Genomic DNA, 21,136 nt, shown 5'->3' on the forward strand with positions numbered 1-21,136 from the left:
AACACCACTGATAGGTATTCGGGGAAGACTTGATTGCAGTTGTATTTTACACAGTATACTTAAGAGTGCTCTTAGCAGTTATTGGAAAGATTTATGGTTCTTCTTTTATGCTCTGACATTACCTGAGAGTCATACTCGTTCAGTTATTGAGCACTGTTTTATATTGAGATTTTCTAATAGAAATATAGTTTTATTGAATTAAAGTGGTTTTTGTGAAGTACGTTTTTTAATGTGTACATATTGGTGGATATCCCCTTTATGTGTATGGGATCTAGATAGACACAATGGAGCCATGATGGCAGTATACAGTAAAAGGTGTCACTTTGGATTCTTTTGGGTCATATAAATGTGAACTCTTTAACAGTTGGATAGGTCTGTTGTGCAGTGAATATTGCTTAAAGCAGTGTTTCTCAAACATGGTCCTCAAGACCCCCCTTAAAGGGGTACTCCGGCCCTAAGACATCTTATCCCCAGGGGACCCCAGCGATCTCGCATGCAGCACCCACCTGTGGGAGCTGCATGCAGCGCTGCAGCCTCAGAGTCTGCCTGGTTACGTCCACAGTGCCGGAGTATTGTGACTTCACGACCCCGCCCCCGTGTGACATCACCACCCCCCCCCCCCCCATGGGAGGGGGCGTGATGGCCGGGACCCCCGCGATCAGACATATTATCCCCTATCCTTTGGATAGGGGATAAGATGTCTTAGGGCCGGAGTAACCCTTTATCAGGTCATGTTTTCAGGAGTTCCTTAGTCTTTCACAGGGGATATAACTGTGGTGATGCCTGATTCACTGATATCACCTGTGAAAGACTAAGGAAATCCTGAAAACATGACCTGTTGGGGGATCTTGAGGACAAATGGACTATTGGATGACCAAATACAATAAAGCAAGACCTTCACTCTGATCCATCGACTTGTAAAAGCCAACATTTTCTAGTCAATGTGGTTTGTATGACTCATGATATGTATCCTGCCGTCACTGTATATCCCACTTTAGCTAAGATTGTTGGGATCTGCAAGGGTATTTTCCTCCCACTATCCAAATTGCAGTATATTTCAAGCCCTCCTATGTCACAAATGGCTATTAATGCTTTTCACAATGAATTGAAACATAATTTAGTTTTTGTTATGTTTGTCTGTTCTGAGCATACATGGCTGGTGCCAATGTTTAAATAATGTAACAACAAAATTACTTTTTTTTTTTCTTTCTCCAAAAATTGGGCACACTGTCTTATGTTCACATTAACAACAACAAAATCACTGGTCCCCAAGAGGGCTGCTTTGTAATGTTTCTGCTCTAAGCATTTGCCAGCACTACTTAAAATTGATATCTAAAATGTCATATCATTTCTGTGTAGAAACACAGGTACTTTATTTACATTTTACATCACAAAAAAATGAAAGATGATTTGCTGTAATAGTAAGGACAGTTAAATGGTCTCTAATCTTTCAATAACTTTTTGTGGGAGAAGCTGTTGTGTGTATAACACTTACTCTAAGCCACTGCAGCTTTTTTTGTGTCTTGATACCTCTGTCTCACTCTGTTGTTTACTCCTTCTTGGGTATGATTCCAGGGTATGATGGGGACCATCAGTGGAAGCCATTTACAGGTCTCTTCAGAGATGTTCTATTGAGTTCAAGTCAGGACTCTAGCTGTGCCACTTAGACATTCACAGAGATGTCTCCAAACCACTCCTGTGTTGTCTTGGCTGTGTGCTTTAGGTAAATTGTCTCGTTGAAAAGTTAACCTTCAGCCCAACCTGAGGTCCAGAAAACTCTGGATCAGGTTTCCATTTAGAACATCTCTGTACTTTGCTCCATTTAGATTTCCCTCAACTCTGACCAGTCTCAGAGCCAATGAAAAACTCCCCACAGTATGGTGCTTTACTGTTGGGAAATATTGGGCAGGTGATAAGCAGCACCTGGTTTCGTTCAGACATTTACGGTTGGCAGTCACCAGCGTGCAGCATGTCTAGGAAATTATTGCCACTGGGCCACAATCTCTGCTTCACATCCCAACGGTCAGCTCAGGCTTCCTCCTTTGACCTTCCTGCTGCTGCTTTCCCATTGTCTGCAGTTCCTGATCTGTCCTCTAGAGGCCACGTGAGTGCACGCTTCTCCAACTTACAGGTCAGTGCACGCTTCTTTAACGTCTCCTCCACCTATTCCTGCCTGGCATTACTTATTTAGTCTGCCCACCCAGTTACCTGTGCCAGAGCAATATAGTGGTTTTGTCATAGGGAAGGTGTGTGTTCTGCTTTCCTGTAATTGATCTGTGCCTGTTTACTTAACATGCCTGACCTTTGTATACCTTGCTGACTCTCCTGTGCATGACTCGGAGTGTCGACATTGAACCTGTGCCTTTATCTAGCCAGTGATTAATACTGCTGCTACTAAAATATCTTCACCTCTGCTACATCTACACCTTGAGGCTCCTTACCCCTCCCTGGGCTTAATCTCCTGTTGCTGACAAGCACCATCTATTGAAGCTGCTTTCTGCTACTGACTAACTCACACTGGGCTGTGCTGTGTCTCCTTTTTCCACTGACTGCTTACCCATTGCACCAGCCTCCCTTCTGCCAGTATCCCTAGTGTCTGGCATTGGGGCTGTTTGGCCTGGCTGGCCAGCAGTTACTTATACCAGAACCTCTTTTTGGGCAGCGACCTGGTAACATCTAGCATTAGAAGTCCAGCTTCTTAATTCTGGAATGGGTAAAAGGGTGAAAACCTAGAGGATACTAAGATTCCGCTCCCAAATTTGGCCCTATGTCAAACCAGTAAGGGAACACCACAGGTCTACACCCATTGGTGATGCTTAGAATTAAGGCCAAAAAGTTAAAAATTAGTTTCATCAGACCAAATTATCTTTTTTTTATCACAGTCTGAGAGTCTTTAGGGGCTTTTTAAAAACCTAGATTTATCAAGCTCCATAGTAGATTTTTTTTTGCGTAAAAAAAGTTGCACATACTTTTCTATACATGCTGAGACTTTTAGATTTTTGTTTATTCCAAAGCACATTTCTGAAATCTGCTCACGTAGTAATAATTTTTTTACTTTGCTGTCGTCATGTATTTATGAAATGCGACAGTCGCTTTTTATGAAGAAAAAGTCTCATCTCCATTTAAGTCGTATATGTATTCCAGGTCCACCCTGGCTTACAGAAAGTGCATACGGCCGCAGAAAAGGACATTAACACCCACTTCAACAACTGTTCTTGTTCTGCATCATGAAAGAAAGCTACTACATTAATGTTAATTAATTATATAACTAATAACTATTAATTTTAAGGTTGAAAATACACACTGCACAGTTTGTTAATTTTAGGACACGTACATGCTGGCGTACCCACTAAATTTTTAAATTAATGTTGTGTTAAAATAGAATAAGGCACAAAATAATTGTGTAAGAATTTTTACAGACTACTTAAATAACCCATATGTGGCACTAAAATTTTTCCTTAAAAAAAGAAACATCCATAGTAATACAGCTTCATTCAGATTTTGGGGTGTGTAACGTACCGAGCCGTTTTATTTTTTTTTTTTTTTGTGGCTTCACTATTGTTTATGTGCCTGTTGGTGCTATGCTGTCTTCCTTCCTTACGTAGACTCCGGCAGCGACACAAGACTCCGCCCACAAACGTCACAAAATGCAGACTCAAAATTAAACAAAAAAAGCCTCCAGAGTACAGATATTCATGGTGCCACATAGTATGTTTTTAATATTTTTTTTTATTTCTGAGGAGGGCGGATGGGTTGTTGCGGGATAGGTGGAGTGCAGCTATTTAGTGCCAGGCAGGCCAGTCAGGGTGTCACCCGATGTGGTACGCCCCCCCCTCCCCGTCACTCTCTAACAACGCTACTGGTGATAAAGGGTAGATAAAGAACTTCGGCTAATCACATAAGGGAAAACTTTTCTGCTTTAAAAATGCTTTTGTATGCGGGTTTCCCAGGTTTTGCTTACGTGTGATCTATTTATCAAGGTTGTGCGACTATTTGATAAATAGGTCGCATGTAAGCAAACGTAAGTAAAAAAAAAATTGGCATATAAAAGCCATACGTTTGAAAAGAATGATAATCTCCTTCTTGATGTCTTTTTTCATTCGTCTTTACAGAGGAGAGGCTTCTTTCTGGCCATAAAGCAAAGATTGGTGGAGTGCTGCAGTGATGGTTTCTCCTATCTGCACACAGGATCTTTGGAGCTCAGCCAGAGTGACCATTGGGTTCTTGGTTAGCCCCAATTACTTAGCTTGGTGATGCCGCCAGCTCTAAGAAGAGTCCTGGCTGACTGTTCCAAACTTCTTCCATTTAAGAATTTCAACAGAATTTACCACAGATGGATTAAGGTGATCAAGAGAAATGGGAAGTCCCCAGAGCTAAATTTTACGTGTTAAAGCAAAGCATCTGAATACCTATGTCGATGGGATTTTTTTTTGTTTTTACATTTTAATAAATTTACAAAAGTTTTACATTCTCATTATAGAGTATGCATGCAGATTGGTGGGAGGAGAGGAGAACTTTATGTGTAAAAAGTGAAAGGGTCTGAGCGATTTTTAAGTTATTTTATACTAAGCCTTTTCCCATATAAAGGTATTTATCACCTTCCTTGTAGCTCCATTCTCGGAGGTGACTAGTTCACAGCCAGTGACACAACTTTCCCCTGATCTGCAGAGCATAGCATCTACAGCCGGGGGAACAAACAGTGGCGCTTGCCAATCACTGGCTGAGGGGGGTCACTGCTGAGGCTAGCGATTGGTGCCGCACCGCTGTGACGTCACCCCTACAGCTTCGACGCACTCTGCTTAAACAGAATGTCAGCGACTCCTTCCGAAGATGAGGGGCCCTGATGAGGTAGCTATGGAAGGTGATTAAAAGTGTTTTTTATTTATTTTAATTTTTTTTGTGGGCATCCTGGGAACAATAGTAAATTAATATTTTTCATTGGATGACCCCTTTAAAAGTGTTTAAGAAAACTTTATTAATCTCTATTCTCCTTCTAATAAAGAGGATCTTTGGTGGACATCCTCTCATTAAATATTTATTGTCTTCACTTTCTTTAACCCCTTAAGGACCGACCCATTTTTTACCTCTATGACCAGGCTTTTTTTATTTTTTATTTGACATGTATCTCTTTAAATGGTAATAACTTTAGAACGCTTTTTCTGAGCAGAGCGATTCTGAGATAGTTTTTTCGTGACATATATAACTGGTGCATTTTTGTTTAAACATGAAGCATTTTTTGTGAAAAACTTCAAAATATTGTGAAAAACTGGAAAATTTCTGGCGTTTTTTTTATGGTGTACACTGTATGGCAAAAGTGATGTTATATTTATTCTGTGGGTCAGTACGATTAGGCAATACCCATTTTATATAGATTTCTATGTTCTTTTTCCTTTTCTGAGCAAAATTCTTTTTCTGCCATTCATTTTCCAACAGCCGTAACTTTTTTATTTTTCGTCCGACGCCATTGAGTAAGGGCTTATTTTTTGCAGGATGAGCTGTACTTTTTATTGGTATCATTTTTGTGCTACGTGCTACCTTTTGATCTTTTTTATTCCGCTATTTGTACCAAAATTGGCGAATTTTGCGCTTTTTTTGATGGGTTTTTTTTTACGGCGTTCTCTGTGCGGGATAATTTACATCATAGTTTTATAGTACACGTCATTACGGAAGTGGCAATACCTATTATGTATATGATTTGTGTTTTTGATCTTGTTTGGTGATAATACAGGGCTTTTATTGGGAAAGGGGCATTTTTTTTATTTTTTTTTACACTTCGAACTTTTATTGAAGAACTTTTTTATTTTATTTTTTGCACTTTTTACAGGTTATACTATGCTGCAATACATTTGTACTGCAGCACAGTATAACCTGATGAGCTGCAGACACTACAGCCTGAGTGATCCAGCATCTGGCTGGATCTCACAGGCGTCTGTAGCAGGCAGACAGGAGGCCGTGATCTGACCTCCTGCTGCCATAGCAATCAACAGCGACCCGCGATTGTATCATGGCACTGCCGTTGGAGAACAGGGGGAGAGCGCTCCCCCTGTCAACACCATAGATGCCGTGATTAGGATTGATCACGGCATCTATGGGGTTAATGCTGCCGGGACCAGTGCGATCGCGGCTCAGGCAGCTGCGGCGGGACTCCGGCTGTGATTGACAGCCGGGTCCCGTCCCGTCGCCGATCTCCTGCGCTGCCCGCGGCAGTGCCGAATATCGCTATGACGTATGCATACGTGCAATTGCGCGAACGTGTCGGATGATTGGACGTATGCATACGTGCTATAGCGGGAAGGGATTAACCACTTTTTGTGTACTCTGTTCGGTCCCATTTGGCATGCTGGTTTCCCAAAGTCTCTTCTACAGGATTAAAAAGAAAACACACCTAATATTAATTTTGTGAGATTTGTTGTTGTGCTGTCCGGCAGATAAATAGCACAGTCAAACCTTGACCCTCGGAACATTTTGTAAGACACGTGTATTCCATCAAGGTTTACCAAATTACCTGCATGGTAACAGGCATTTAGGGCACTTAATGCTTGGCGGAGAGAAGAATGGATCTACTGTAATGTAATAACACATTTCAGATGAGAATAAGCTCATCTGTCCGAGATAACAGGATTAATGCAGACAATATTATGATAATGAGTATGTAGAGAAGTGAATGTGATTCCCAGCTAATAAAGCGACAGTCAGCGCTCCAGACCTATCTGAAACAGGGCAAATAATATCAGTAACAGGCCAGAAAATGATGTAAGGTCTGAGATTCGCTCGGAGATTTCTGTCTGGATAAAGGATGCGCCTAGAGCAAAGTAAAACCCATATTTACCTCTGTGTGCACGTCCTTGAACCAGCTCTTGAAACGATATATTAACACCTTTTGCTATAGCAACCAGCTGGTAAGAAATGTACAAGAGGAGCTGTCAATGTAAAGGGGTTGATCACTGCTGATTATGGCACATCAGTCAGTTAGCCTTGGACTAGTACTTCACATGTGTAACATGCCCAGTTCACACTGCTTGGTTTTATTGTCCATGGATCAGTATATTGTGTTTTAGGTTCTGTTCTCCTTTGCAGTATTTGTTTCCAATAACCTGATGGCTATAACAGGACACATGCAATATATGTAGACTAGGCACATGTCTGAAATTGGGTTAGGAATGTCATGTCTTATGCATTGTGAGATGGACACATAGTATGGACGATTGGACAATTCACTACTGGAATAGTAAAGAAAGAATGCACATGGGCCATGATTTACTATTGTGAACCCAGACTTGCTTATGTCAGCTTGTGCGCCACAGTTTTCCTGCGCTAAAATTGGTGGCACAATGCACGAAAATACACCTACAAACCCAAAAAGGGAAGGTTGCTATAAAAAGGGCCTTGGGCAACCCAATAAGGAGATTTTTTTTCACAACCCGACCTATTTACTATTTATTTTTCAATAATTGATTAAATAACACATTTTTCCTTAAAAACTCCAACCATTTCTGTAATTTCTACACTAGCAAAGAGCTGGTATGACGTTTTTCATGTAAAATGGACTCTCGCCACTTTGAAAATATCTTATAAAACATGAAATTTACATAACCATGCCCACTTTTGCAAAACCGGTAAGACTAGTGTAAACCTTGGATCATTCTCATGTAAAACACTTTCAATACATGAGGGAAACTTTTTCGCTTCAAAATTTTGGCGCAAAATGAAACATTTTTGACATAATTCTGTGGGTCAATACTATTACAATTATACCCAATTTATATAGCTTTTGATTTATTTTCTAAAAAAAATTCAATGTTTTTCAAGAAAATAAGTATGCCTAAAATGTAATAATTATTTAATAATTATTTAATTTTTCCTTATACTGGGTACCATTTATGTTTTGATGGGACTTTTTTATTCATTTTATCTAAAATATGATGTGACCAAAACTCAGCAATTCTGGTGTTAGGCATTTGGCATCAAAATGCCGGAGAGCCGTAGATTGGTGGTGGTCCTAGCAACCGGACCCCCCGCAGTCAGACATCTTATCCTCTATCCAAAGGATAAGGGATAAGATGTCTAGGGGAGGAGTATCCCTTTAACATTCAATTTTAATAGTTCTGACAATTATGCACAAGGTGATACCTAAACATGGGAAGGCCTGGAAAAAAACAAACAAACCGAGTAAGCAATATGTTCTTTTATAATGATATTTTGTTTATATTGATGATATTTAAACTATATAACGTTTAGACTTTCATGAAATACATCAGTCTGACCTGACACAAGCAAATCCTAGAATGCAATTTAAATGCTGAGTGCTGCAGTTTAGTTGTGGCTGGGCACCATCTTTTTGGTATACATAATCTGATTGTTGGTATGAAATTAGTTTATGTTTCTGTCTTCTCAGATAGGTATTTAATTATTTATCCGTCTGATTCTTATTAATGTTGTCCCCCCATTACAGATAATGTTCTCCCCCATCACAGTCACTGTTTGCCTATTTTCTGGCTGACTAGTTCATTGGTTTTTCTTTTCCTCCTCTCAGTAAAATGGTGAGACCAATATTCAGTGTTGCAATTATTTCATAAGCAATTATTTAATTCATTTTACATTACCATAGTATTTCATAGCATAGCATTGTACAGTAATATTGGTGCATCTGTCACTTTAGTCTTTAGATCCTGTGTATTGATCACAGCATCTAAAGCAGTAGTTCTGAACCAGGGTTCGATCGAACCCCAGGGGTGCCTCTGTTAAGTCCCTAAGGCCCCGCGTTTACTTTAAAAACGCGGGGATCGTCGGGAACTAGCGCACGCAGGGACGTCACGTCCCATGCATGCGCCCATGGCAACGGAGCGCGGAGAAGAAGCAAGAAGGACGCGCGCTGGTAGTTGGTGAGTGTTTACCAGCGGCGCGTCAGCTTCGGTGTTCCGACCACCGATCCTCTGGTCCTGCTATGGCCGGACCCGAGAAGCGGTGATCGGAACACTGAAGTGGGGCAGTACACAGGTATACAGCCTCCAGCCATACTGTATGGCTGGAGGATGTATGTCTGTGGGGGAATATACTGCACCAAATGTGGGAGGGAACTACACTGCCAACGTAATGTGGGGGACTATACTGCCAACCTTATGTGGGGGAACATACTGCCAGCCTAATGTGGGGGACTATATTGCACCTAATGTGGGGGACTATATTGCACCTAATGTGAGGGAACATACTGCCAGCCTAATGTGGGGGACTATATTGCACCTAATGGGAGGGAACATACTGCCAGATTAATGTGGGGGACTATATTGCACCTAATGTGGGGGGACTATATTGCACCTAATGTGTGGGACTATATTGCACCTAATGTGGGGGGACTATATTGCACCTAATGTGGGGGAACATACTGCCGGCCTAATGTGGGGGAACTATACTGCCAACCTAATGTGGGGGAACATATTGCACCTAATGTGGGGGGACTATATTGCACCTAATGTGGGGGGACATACTGCCGGCCTAATGTGGGGGAACTAAACTGCCGGCCTAATGTGGGGGACTATATTGCACCTAATGTGGGGGACTATATTGCACCTAATGTGGGGGACTATATTGCACCTAATGTGGGGGAACATACTGCCAGCCTAATGTGGGGGAACATACTGCCAGCCTAATGGGGGGGAACTATACTACCAACCTATTGTGGGGGACTATACTGACAACCCTAATGTGGGGGAACTACAACCTAATGTGGGGGGATCTATACTGTCAACCTAATGTGGGGGGGAACTATGCTGCCAACCTAATGTGGGGGGAACTGTGCTGCCTACCTAATGTGGGGGGAGCTGAGCTGCGTTCTTAAAGGGGTAGTCCACAAATAAGATATACGTGTGCATAGGAATTTGTTCATATTTTTTTTTTTAAACTATAGTCCGGCCCTCCAACGGTTTGAGGGACCGTGAACTGGCCCCCTGTTTAAAAAGTTTGAGGACCCCTGCATTAGGGCCTAATGTGTGGGTGAACACTGCCTGCGCCTAACGATTTGGTGTCAACAAATGGTAACGTACCCTAATATTGCTAAGAAAGCTCTGGAGATTTTCATACCGTTTGTTACAACATATCTTTGCGAGCAATCCTTTTCCAGGATGCTGGACATAAAAACAAAGAAAAGGAACAGACTTTGTTGCGAAAATGACATGAGAATGGCACTTGCCAAGGTAAAGCCGCGCATTTCTGAACTGGTCTCTGACAACAGCAGAAGTCACATTGATTTGCAGTAAATATTCATTATGTTTTTGTGTGAAAATCATGTTTTCATGGTTTTTTTCTTTGTTCTTTAATGGTTTTGTTCATTTTGTGCACCTATGTATAAATATATACTTAAATATATACCTCCTATGTTTTGAATTTGAAAAAATCATATTTTATTTGTCCAATTAAGAGGGGTTCGGTGAATGCGCATATGAAACTGGTGGGGTTCAGTACCTCCAACAAGGTTAAGAACCACTGATCTAAAGGGTTGATGGAGACATTTCCATGATCGCCATGGATGTCCATCATTAGCGGTGAGTGCTCCTGCAATCGCTTCGTAGACAGTATACGATCCACGACTATAAGTCATTCATAAATATAAACATAAATGTATTTAATTTCACATTAACATATTCCCACCCATTTCAGAAATGTGTCATAGGGCTGAAAGGGATTATAGTATACTTGTAGTTTTAGGTGACCTTTCAGGTGTGTTAAAGGGGTCATCCACCATAAGGTGATTTTAGTACGTACCTGGCAGACAGTAATGAACATGCTTAGGAAGGATCTGCGCTTGTCTTGGGGCTAAATGGCTATGTTGTGAGATTACCATAATACTGTGGCTAGCTTTTTTGAACTTGTATTTCCTGTTTGATTTTTCTTTTTTTGACTACAAATCCCCCAATTCCATCTTCCTCCCTCCCACACCTCAGCCACCCCACCCATTGAAACTAAATGAGCTGCATCCATTCAAACCAGTGTGGTCTTCAATCAGGGTGCCTACAGCTGTTGCATTAGTTGAAGATTGATCCCTCCACCCATTGAAGCAGACAGGCTCCCTGTCATCAGCTGACTAGTGAGTCAGGTCTCGGCCACATTGCAACCTGAGAAAATCTGAAACAACAGTAATTTTGTATGCTGGTAAAAATAAATAATGGGGTGAAAATCACAGAAGAATTGTGAGAAAACCGTAACACACAGGTACAGACACTATATTATGAACTACACTAACTTTACAGCCCCTGTAGCATAGTCAAATAAAAAAAATTCCTGGAATACCCCTTTAAAGTCCCCCTGTATAGACTTCTACAGAAAACATGTAACCTGATTGCCCAGTGAGCTGATTATCCATATAGTCACTCATAACATATTTAAAGGGGTACTCCGCTGCTCAGCGTTTGGAACAAACTGTTGCGAACGCTGGAGCCGGCGCTGGGAGCTTGTGATGTCATAGCCCCGCCCCCTCATGACATCACACCCCACCCCTTCAATGCAAGTCAATGGGAGGGGGCGTGACGGCCATCACCTCCCCTCCAATAGACTTGCATTGAGGGGGTGGGGCGTGACGTCATGAGGGGGCGGGGCTATGATGTCACGAGCTCCCGGCACCAGAATTCGGAACAGTTTGTTCCAAACGCTGAGCAGCAAAGTACCCCTTTAAGCAGTGAATTGAGAATGAATGATCAGTGTAGGAGGCAAAGGAGGGGATGTGGCTCATAAGTGGAGAGACATTTTTCTCTAACAAGATACATTACCATGTTGCTTATGTTTGTTTTTACTGTTGATATTTATGTAAAGGTTTTTGAAAGGTTAGTGCCCATTTAAACAGTTTTAAGACTAGTAAGTAGAATGTAATGTAAACCCGTGTTAAGGAAACATATCTAGAAACTTTGACCCGATGAGTGAATTACAGACATTGCAACCTATAATTCTTTGACTTGACGATGAAGCTGCTAATAATGAGATTTATACCTCAATAGTAGAGGTCACTCTGTTGCTGAGGGTTTATTTACTTTAAGACTGCCAACAGCGCCCCAGCCTGTGAGCTGTTTAGTGTCTCTTTCTGTTATACAAAATGAAAGACTCATACCGGGATACCTTCTTTGGCTCCAAAGGACACTTATACTCCTCAACCCCAGCAGTTCTTACATACTTCTTAAATGCATTGGGGTTTAGTTTTGATGTATGAAAGTTTTTACTCTGAGTAAGTTAAACAATGTAACATGTAGCTAGTCGTCTGTGATACATTATTGTAATGAGCCTATTGCCAAGGATCTAAATAAAATAAAGCAAATTGCTCTCTGAAGATCCTGTAGGCATTGATAGCAGACATGCCTAAAAGCTATGTATTATCCACCTGCCCAATCCCACCTCTCAATGTGCTCATTGACCACCACTTCCTGGCTCCATCTTGACACACAGGAAATGCCTGCTCAGCAGTAGCAATGACTAAACTTAGCCAGTGATTGGTTGAGCAGTCGTGACCTTGTTTTTAGACCATGAGGATTTGATGAACATTGGAATGGCAACAGCCAGGGATTTGGCAGGTGGGTGAGTAATGTTTTTTTTTTTTTTTTTTTTTTTTTTTTTTTTTTTTTTTTTACCCTGCCTGACCCCTTCAAAGAATAATCTCCTCCAATTTGAAGAGCGTTGATGTGATTTTTTGACACTTAAAGGAGAACTCTGAAATAGGAAAATTATCGTCCATACTGCCGGCAGGAAAAAAATAAAGATGTACATACCTTCCTTCGCTCCTCCGTGCCTCCGGTAACCGGCTCCGGCCTCCGCCGCGATCCTCTTCCTGGTTGTCGGTGGTCGGCGAGTCATACTGCACTCAGCCAATCACCGGCCGCAGCAAAGTCCCGGCTAGGCCGGCAATAGGCTGAGCGGCAGTGTGACATTATCGGCCCCGGCAGCAGGTGCCGGTGTAGTGAAGAATTGTGCGTCTTGAAGTGTTCTCACACTGCCGCTCGGCCTATCGCCGGCCGAATGGGGACTTCGCTGCGGACGGTGATTGGCTGAGTGCAGTATGACTGGCCGACGACCGGCAACCAGGAAGAGGCCGGAGCCGGTTACCGGAGGCACCGGGGGAGCGAAGTAAGGTATGTACCTGTTTATTTTTTTTTTACTGCCGGCAGTATGGATGATAATTTTCCTATTCCGGAGTTCTCCTTTAAAGGGGTACTCTGATGGGAAACTTTTTTTTTTCTAATGATCTATTGCCAGAAAGTTTAACCAATTTGTAAATTACTTCTATATAAAAATCTTAATCCTTCCAGTACTTATCAGCTGCTGGATGCTGCAGAAGAAGTTGAATGGTTCTTTTCAGTATGACCACAGTGCTCTCTGCTGACACCTCTGTCCATGTCAGGAACTTTCGAGAGTAGGAGAGGTTTACTATAGGGATTTGTTCCTGCTCTGGACAGTTCCTGACATGGAAAGAGGTGTCAGCAGAGAGCACTGTGGTCAGACAGAAAAAACTGCACAATTTTCTCTAGAGCATACAGCAGCTGATAAGTACTGGAAGGGTTAAGATTTTTAAAAATAAGTAATTTACAAATCTGTTTAACTTTTTGGCATCAGTTGGTTTAAAAAAAATTGTTTCTAAGTTTTTTTGATTCTATTTTTTTATTACACTTGAAATAAAGTAAGATACTTTTTGAATAGTTTTTATTAAAAATAGCTAACCATTTTTGTATACAGCTGCTATGCAGAGCTATGTGTATCTATGGTTCCAGTGTGCAAGCAAACCCCAAGTAGTCCGACCCTACAGTTATGCATTACTCTTTCTGCTCTTTTCTCTCGCTAACGTTATAGTAGTTTCTCCTTTAATACATATTATATAACGTACAGTTGCCCCAAAGATTTTGTATTATTACTGCATTTACTTAGAGGACAGCGCTATTGATTTGGAATATACTTTTAAAGGGTACTCCACCCCTAGACATCTAATCCCCTATCCAAAGGATAGAGAATAAGATGTCTGATCGCAGTGGTCCTGCTGCTGGGGACCCCTGTGATCTCTGCTGCGGCACCCCAGACATCCAGTTCACAGAGCAAACTTCGCTCCATGCCGGATGACTGGCCATGCAGGGCGGAGGCTCGTGACAACATGGTTACACCCTGCTCTTGATGTCACAGCCATGCCCCCTCAGTGCAAGTCTATGGGAGTAGTATTACATTGAGGGAGCGTGGCTGTGAGGTCTCGAGCCTCCTGCGCTTCACCCGACACTCTAAACGAACGCCGGGTGCAGCAGGGAGATCACAGGGGTCTCCAGGAGCGGGACCACCTCAATCAGACATCTTATCCCCTATCTTTATCCCCTATATTTATAAAGGTAATCAAAATTTCAGCCCATTTTTATTTATTTTTTATTTTTGCAGTAATATTTTAATCTAGGCACATATTTTGGATGTACATGAGTTAAGTCTCTGCATATCCATTGTGTTTATCTAAGAAGTTTCTATCTATAAGTCAATCTAAAAGTAATATAATGCTGAAGTTTTTCCTTTAGACATGTTGGGGCCACAGATTTTTGTATCTCATTACCTATATTGACTTCTCAGCGTACAGTTTTTCCCTAGTGGTTAATCCTGTCTTAGATCTGACACAGCGGGCTGCAGTGACCAATATGAACCATCTCCGCAGTAGCGGGCCTCAGATAATTGAATTCCTTTACAGAATTTTCTACTGTATAATATCAGAAATTATGTGAAAATAGGTAGAGAAGGTGAAAAAGATTAGGAACAGTAGAGTGCAGTGTCCTGAATTGGAGTTGCAGCCAAGGAAGCAAAATGAACAACAATTTACACATTGTAAAATGAATAGCAAAATACATCCATAAAATAGTTAATAAAAGGGGGCAGTACAAGATATTTACTCTGCAGGGTGCCCAAACTTTTGCAGACGCCATTTTTTTGTTTTCTGTTATTTTGAAAGTGTAAATGATGGAAATAAAATCTAACTTTTGTTGACATATTATAAGAATATCTAATCTGTGATTTGATGCCTTTTGGAGATTTTTCCATCTTTCCTTGGCTTCTTTATGCACATTAATACAAATTTTTACCTGGGGTGCCCAAACTTTTGATCCCCACTGTATTATCAGTTATGCACAAAAAACACAAGAATATACAGTTTCCTGTCCCCACTGCCTATAATACTTTTGGCATGGGAACATTCTCAGAGGTTAGCAAGGAGAAGTCTAAATGTATATAGATAATAAAAATTGGGAAAGTGCCTACTGTGCTTCCATTAATAGCCAAAAAGCAAGTTGTTCACCACTGGCTAGAGTCCGTGCGCAAATATATTCATGAAGCAGCCAGACTGTCAGTGACTACTTGCAGCAGGGAACAACAATAACTGTTATAGAATACGGTGATTAATGCATCCACAGAATATAGACGGAAGCAGTTAAATGGAGTATCATATCAAATAATGCCCAGTAGACATGCAGATTAAAGGGGTATTCCAGGCAAAAACTTTATATATATATATATATATATATATATATATATATATATATATATATATATATATCAACTGGCTCCGGAAAGTTAAACAGATTTGTAAATTACTTTTATTAAAAAATCTTAATCCTTCCAATAGTTATTAGCTTCTGAAGTTTTCTGTCTGACTGCTCAATGATGATGTCACGTCCCAGGAGCTGTGCATGATGGGAGAATATCCCCATAGGAACTGCACAGTCGGCACGTGAGTCATCAGAGAGCAGTTAGACAGAAAACAACAACTCAACTTCAGAAGCTAATAACTATTGGAAGGATTAAGATTTTTTAATCAAAGTAATTTACAAATCTACAAACAAAGCGAAGATGTGATATTCGGCACTGCTACTACTGGCTAAGCTGGACTGTAAGACGGACGTTCGACTAGGACAAACCTGTAGAGATGTGGTGGTGCTCTGATGTAGTGGCAAAGTTCAAATCTTCAATACAGTGGAGAATTAGAAAAACATCGGCACTCACCGGTCTTCTCTTAAAAAGCTTCTTTATTGATACGTACTCACAACATGAAATGCAGTCAGGGAGAGGGATCTGTGCAGGGGGGGGGGGTAAGTAGTAGGCAAAAGACTCTGTTTCGGTCGTTACACGAGCTTCATCCAGCCAAGGCCGGATGAAGCTCGTGTAACGAGCGAAACAGAGTCTGTTGCCTACTACTTACCCCCCCCCCCTGCACAGATCCCTTTCCCTGACTGCATTTCATGTTGTGAGTATGTATCAATAAAGAAGCTTTTTAAGAGAAGACCGGTGAGTGCCGATGTTTTTCTAATTCTACACTGTATTGATAATTTACAAATCTGTTTAACTTTCCAGAGCCAGTTGATATATAAAAAAAAGTTTTGGCCTGGAATACCCCTTTAAATCATCTTCTGGAGTTACCTGTGGTGCAGTTCATAGTACAGTAAGCTCCCCCGATCTGTCCAGCATAACACCTCTTGCATGTCAATGGGGTCCGGTAGTGGTAAAGTACAATACAGAACTGCCCTGCAGTAGCAGGACAACCGGTCAGTTCTCCGGTGGCCACATGGAACTACACACCGACCTTATACAGATGCCGCTTTGGTTTTAGAAGGTATTTAACTTTGGAGCAGCTCTACTTTATCAGTCCTATTGTTATATGGCTCTTGGAACTGGGGCAAGGACTGGTGTTTGTATATTCATTATATGGAGTTGGACTCGCTTTGTATTTTTGGTGGATTTTAGCATACATATTAAGTTATATTATATGGCACGGTCCTCTTTCTATGTTCTTCTAACTATGATCTGTGAGGTATTACGAATCTGGGCATATGTGTGGCCCTTCACAGTATACGTTTTAATCTCTTTTTCAATGTATACAAGAGCCATTTCCTCACGTTTAATGCATGCACTAGGATACGCTCTGGGACCTGCACCAATATACAGAATCTTGATCCCCAGAGCTTTTTGTGTTACACTGTGTTCCATAGAAGTAAATTGGAGTTGAGGGAAAAGTATAGTTCAGTGAGTCCAGCTGCTTACTCCTATTCACTTCTATGGGAGGTATAATATTGATGGACCACAGTGAGCTTGGCTGTTTATATAATTCCATCCTTCACTTAGTTTAGTCCTAGACGCTGCAAGGGTCCTAGAGCTTGATCCCACATCTAGCAAACATTTAGTGCATGGACCATGGAAAGGACAAATGTTTATCATAAGAATAGGTAATTAAATACATGACAAATATTTTGTCTCTTTTTTTTTACAGGCAGTAAATTTATCTGGAGTTGGACCATACAGTGACCTAGTGAGCTGCAAGACCCCAGCTTCTGTCCCTGATGCAGTGCCTAACCTTTATTTGATAGATGGAGCCCATCTAGAATCATATACAATGCTCTCATCAGTGTGCCTACTACTGAGCTGGGAGGAACCCTGCAGCAATGGATCCGAAATCACAGGGTACCACATAAACATGGGGGAGAATACCATCTCAGTAGAAAATGTAACAAGTCACGTCATTGAGGATCTGCAGCCAGAAGCAACCTACCAGTATGTGGTATTTTTATTTCTGCTTTTTAGACAATGAGAAGTTTACAATATTCTACTTATCCAGTATAGATAAAACTGTGTGCAGCCAATATGCATTATATTCTAAATACAGGTTTATTGAGGGATATTTACAGGTATAGACAAATCTGTTAGGCCCCTTTCACACTATAAAAATGCATCCATAATGAACGTATGTCAAAAAAATCTTGAAAATCGGCCGTTAAACGGCCATTAGAAATTTCTAATAGCCGTTTTAACCCGTTATCGCCCGTTATTAATAACGGCCATTATTTTGTGACGGGGGATAGTAACAGGAGAAATAGTGCATGTCACAAAATAATGGCCGTTATTAATAATGGGCGATAACTGGTTAAAACTGCTATTCGAAGAATCCCATAGACTATAATGGGATTTTCTATCGGCCGTTTAATGGCTGATTTCCAGGGTTTTTATAACGGAGGTATTTTTATAGTGTGAAAGCAGCCGAAGTGTAAATCTTTTATTCATTTCCTTTATTTTGTTATTTTTTACTTTATTATTTATTTATTTCTCCTATCACTTTGTTTTGACTCCTACTATATAAATACTTTTTATTGTTACCAGTCTATTTTGAAGAGTTCTCAAAATATCATAACAAACTAAGTAGAAGTTTAGGAATTGCCCCCCTGACCATATAATACCTATAACAGTCTATCTCAAAAGGGATAATATGGTCACATCACATTCTTCAAGATTGGGAAGTAGGATTTATTCCTTTTTTATTTATTTATTTTATCACTATATTTCATGATCCTGAAAGATTGCACATCATAGCTGGAACCCCTGGCTAATGGAGGACTTCACCAATCTGGGTGATGTCTGGCATTAACCCTTTAGAGGCCGGTTGATTTCAGCATCTTTAAGGTCCTGAGATTAACTTCCGGTTAGCTCAAGGATGCTTATGGGGATCACCACGGGGAAATCGCAGTGTCCCGATCAGCTGAAAGGATGGCCAAAAGGTCCCTTACTGTGCTCCATGCCATCAGATCGTCGCTCATTTACTGCAGCCAGCCATGGCAGGCAGTAGTAAGAAGCACCAATAACACTGATCAGTGCTATGCAATGGCATAGCATTGATCAGTTATGCAGTCTACAGATTGCATACAATAGTCCCCTATGAGGACTAAAAAATTGTGAAACAAATGTGTAAAAAAAAAATAATAATAATAATAATAAAAAATGTGAATTAACCCCTTCCCTAAAAAAATTTGAATTCCCCCCTCTTTAAAAAAGTTTAAATTTAAATATAAAATGTATATTTATTTATTTATTTTATTTTTTTTATATAAAAAAAAAATTAAAAACTAAAAAATTACTACTTTTTCCCCATTAAAGAAAAAAAAAGTATCGGTAATTGGTATCGGTGAGTCTTACAAAAATTGGAATCGGGATATCCCTACTTACTACAGATGTAAATAGGGATTGTGAAGAGGATACAACGAATAATACTTTACTGTAGGGAACTGTTCTCATTCTTTCCATCAGATGAACTAACTGATAATGAAGAGGACGGCGTGAAGACTACAGGGGAAATGGGGAAATAAAAGCGTTTAGCAATGCACGGGGCTACTTTTCACTTTGACCCATCTGTGACAACCTTGTGCCACGGTAGGGTATTTCAAAAGGGCTTTAGGACAACAACACCTACAACTATCAAACCAAAGCATCCGTCATTCATGTCTATTTTTTTGTGATGGGTTTCTATTAAAAGCCATGGAACTACATGTGCATTTTTGCAGGTGACACACACACCTAAAGTCTCCTGTAAATCTGCCGAATAGCTATATAAAAGTGGAAATAGCAATAGGGGGTGCAGAGGAAGCAGTCGCTTCCCATCTACCCCATAAGAGACCAGTATTTTATTTGCCACATGGGGACCTATTTCAGATTTTACATGAAGTTACGCCTCCTGACTATATAGATCAGTGTTTCCCAACCAGTGTGCCTCCAGTTGTTGCAAAACTACATTTCCCAGCATTCCCAGACAACAAAAGGCTGAGAGTTGTCGTTTTGCATTCATGTTGGGAAACGCTGATATATAGCTACTAAATACAAAATATATCTGTCCAGAACACTGTGAAAATCCAGCCTGATATTAATGCACATTATTTCCCTCATTTACTATAGGTTGTCTTGTTTATTCATTTCGAAAAGCAAAGAAGCCAAGTATTATGTGATCTTTATTTTATTTTCCGTTCATTTGCTGTCAATGTTAATTCTTAATTCAAGGACCAGATTAAATTACACAGCTTTACTCCCGGAGTCTGGTTGTCTCCAGCATGGATGAAAAGCTGTCTGAGCTGCAACCATGAAGGTTGCTGCAATGATTTCAGGACTATATGGGGAGATTACTATAGTGATAAAGTAAATGTCTACTGCCATGCTAACTGATGCGTTTGCCTTGGTATGGAAATGACACTGCTTGTTTTAAGCAATAGGGTGAGCGAGAATATCAGTCAAGCCAGCATAGTATTTTCCAAGCCTTTTTTTATATGCGAAAACAATCTGTCTTTTTCTAAGGCCCCCTGACAAGTGATTGTAGAATATATCTGCTGTCCTATTTACACTGTGGATACACAGTAAATCTTCAGAAATGCATCAAACACGGAATGATTCCCAAGAAAGAGAACAACCTTTGCCCCAAGTTAAAGGGGTTATCCACCATAAGGTGATTTTAGTTCTTACCTGCCAGACAGTAATGGACATGCTTAGGAATGATCCATGCTGCTGCTAACGCTGCTGATTTCTTTTTGTGAAATTACTATTTCCTGTTGGAGTTCCCTCCCTCTAACTACAAGTCCCAGGATTCCATGTTTGTAAGTGTGAGGACTTTTCTCCCTCCCACACATCAGTCAACCCACCTGGGACAATTCCCTGCAGCTCTGTGGGAAAAGATTTCCCCCCACCCAGTAGTTGCTCCACCCATTGAAGCAGGCAGGCTCCCTTTGAACATCTGACTAGTGATGTAATGTCTCGGGCCGTACTGCAACCTGGGAAAACCTGAGACAACACAAATTTTGTATGCTGTTAAAAATAAACATCAGGGCAAAGATCACATAAGAATTGCTAGAACAGCCATTAAACACAGGTACAGACACTATATTAGGAACTACACTAACTTTACAGCCCCTGTAGCACAGTCAAATAAAAAAATTAAAATCATGTAATATCCCTTTAATAAAAAATATTTGATGCCAAAGCTGATCTGTATATCTATGGATCTCTGTATATATATCTATGGATCTCTTATTGGAAGCCTCTGCCATATCCTGGCAGCTTCTGGTTGTTGTTAACAGCTTGAGAACTTGTCCATAATCTCACCGCTGATGGCTGCAGGATTTGCCTGCAAAAAGTCCCCCATAGATTTTCAGATTGGTAGTGACCAGGTAAGTATAACTTACAAGGTGGGATAGGTTCTTTCTTCAAGGAAAATACTAGAATTTCAGGTTTTCCCCATAGGATTAGGTAAAATGTAAAGAACATATCAACCTAGAATAAAAAACAATGAAGTCCTATTTATACAGTCTTGTTGTGGCCTCTGTTATATGTGTGGCCACAACATAAA

General features: G+C 40.7%; 1 protein-coding gene across 4 annotated transcripts in view; it reads left to right on the plus strand.

Annotated features, from left to right (window-relative positions):
- Positions 1 to 21,136, plus strand: part of FNDC3B (fibronectin type III domain containing 3B) — a 350,539-nt gene that overhangs the window by 280,021 nt on the left and 49,382 nt on the right. For all 4 annotated transcript variants that reach the window (XM_056565195.1, XM_056565194.1, XM_056565197.1 and 1 more), the window contains one exon: positions 17,252 to 17,532. In XM_056565195.1, the coding sequence (XP_056421170.1) occupies positions 17,252 to 17,532 (281 nt within the window). The remainder of the gene's footprint in view (positions 1 to 17,251; positions 17,533 to 21,136) is intronic.

Source organism: Hyla sarda, chromosome 3 (assembly GCF_029499605.1).
Source record: "Hyla sarda isolate aHylSar1 chromosome 3, aHylSar1.hap1, whole genome shotgun sequence".
Classification (NCBI taxonomy): domain Eukaryota; kingdom Metazoa; phylum Chordata; class Amphibia; order Anura; family Hylidae; genus Hyla; species Hyla sarda.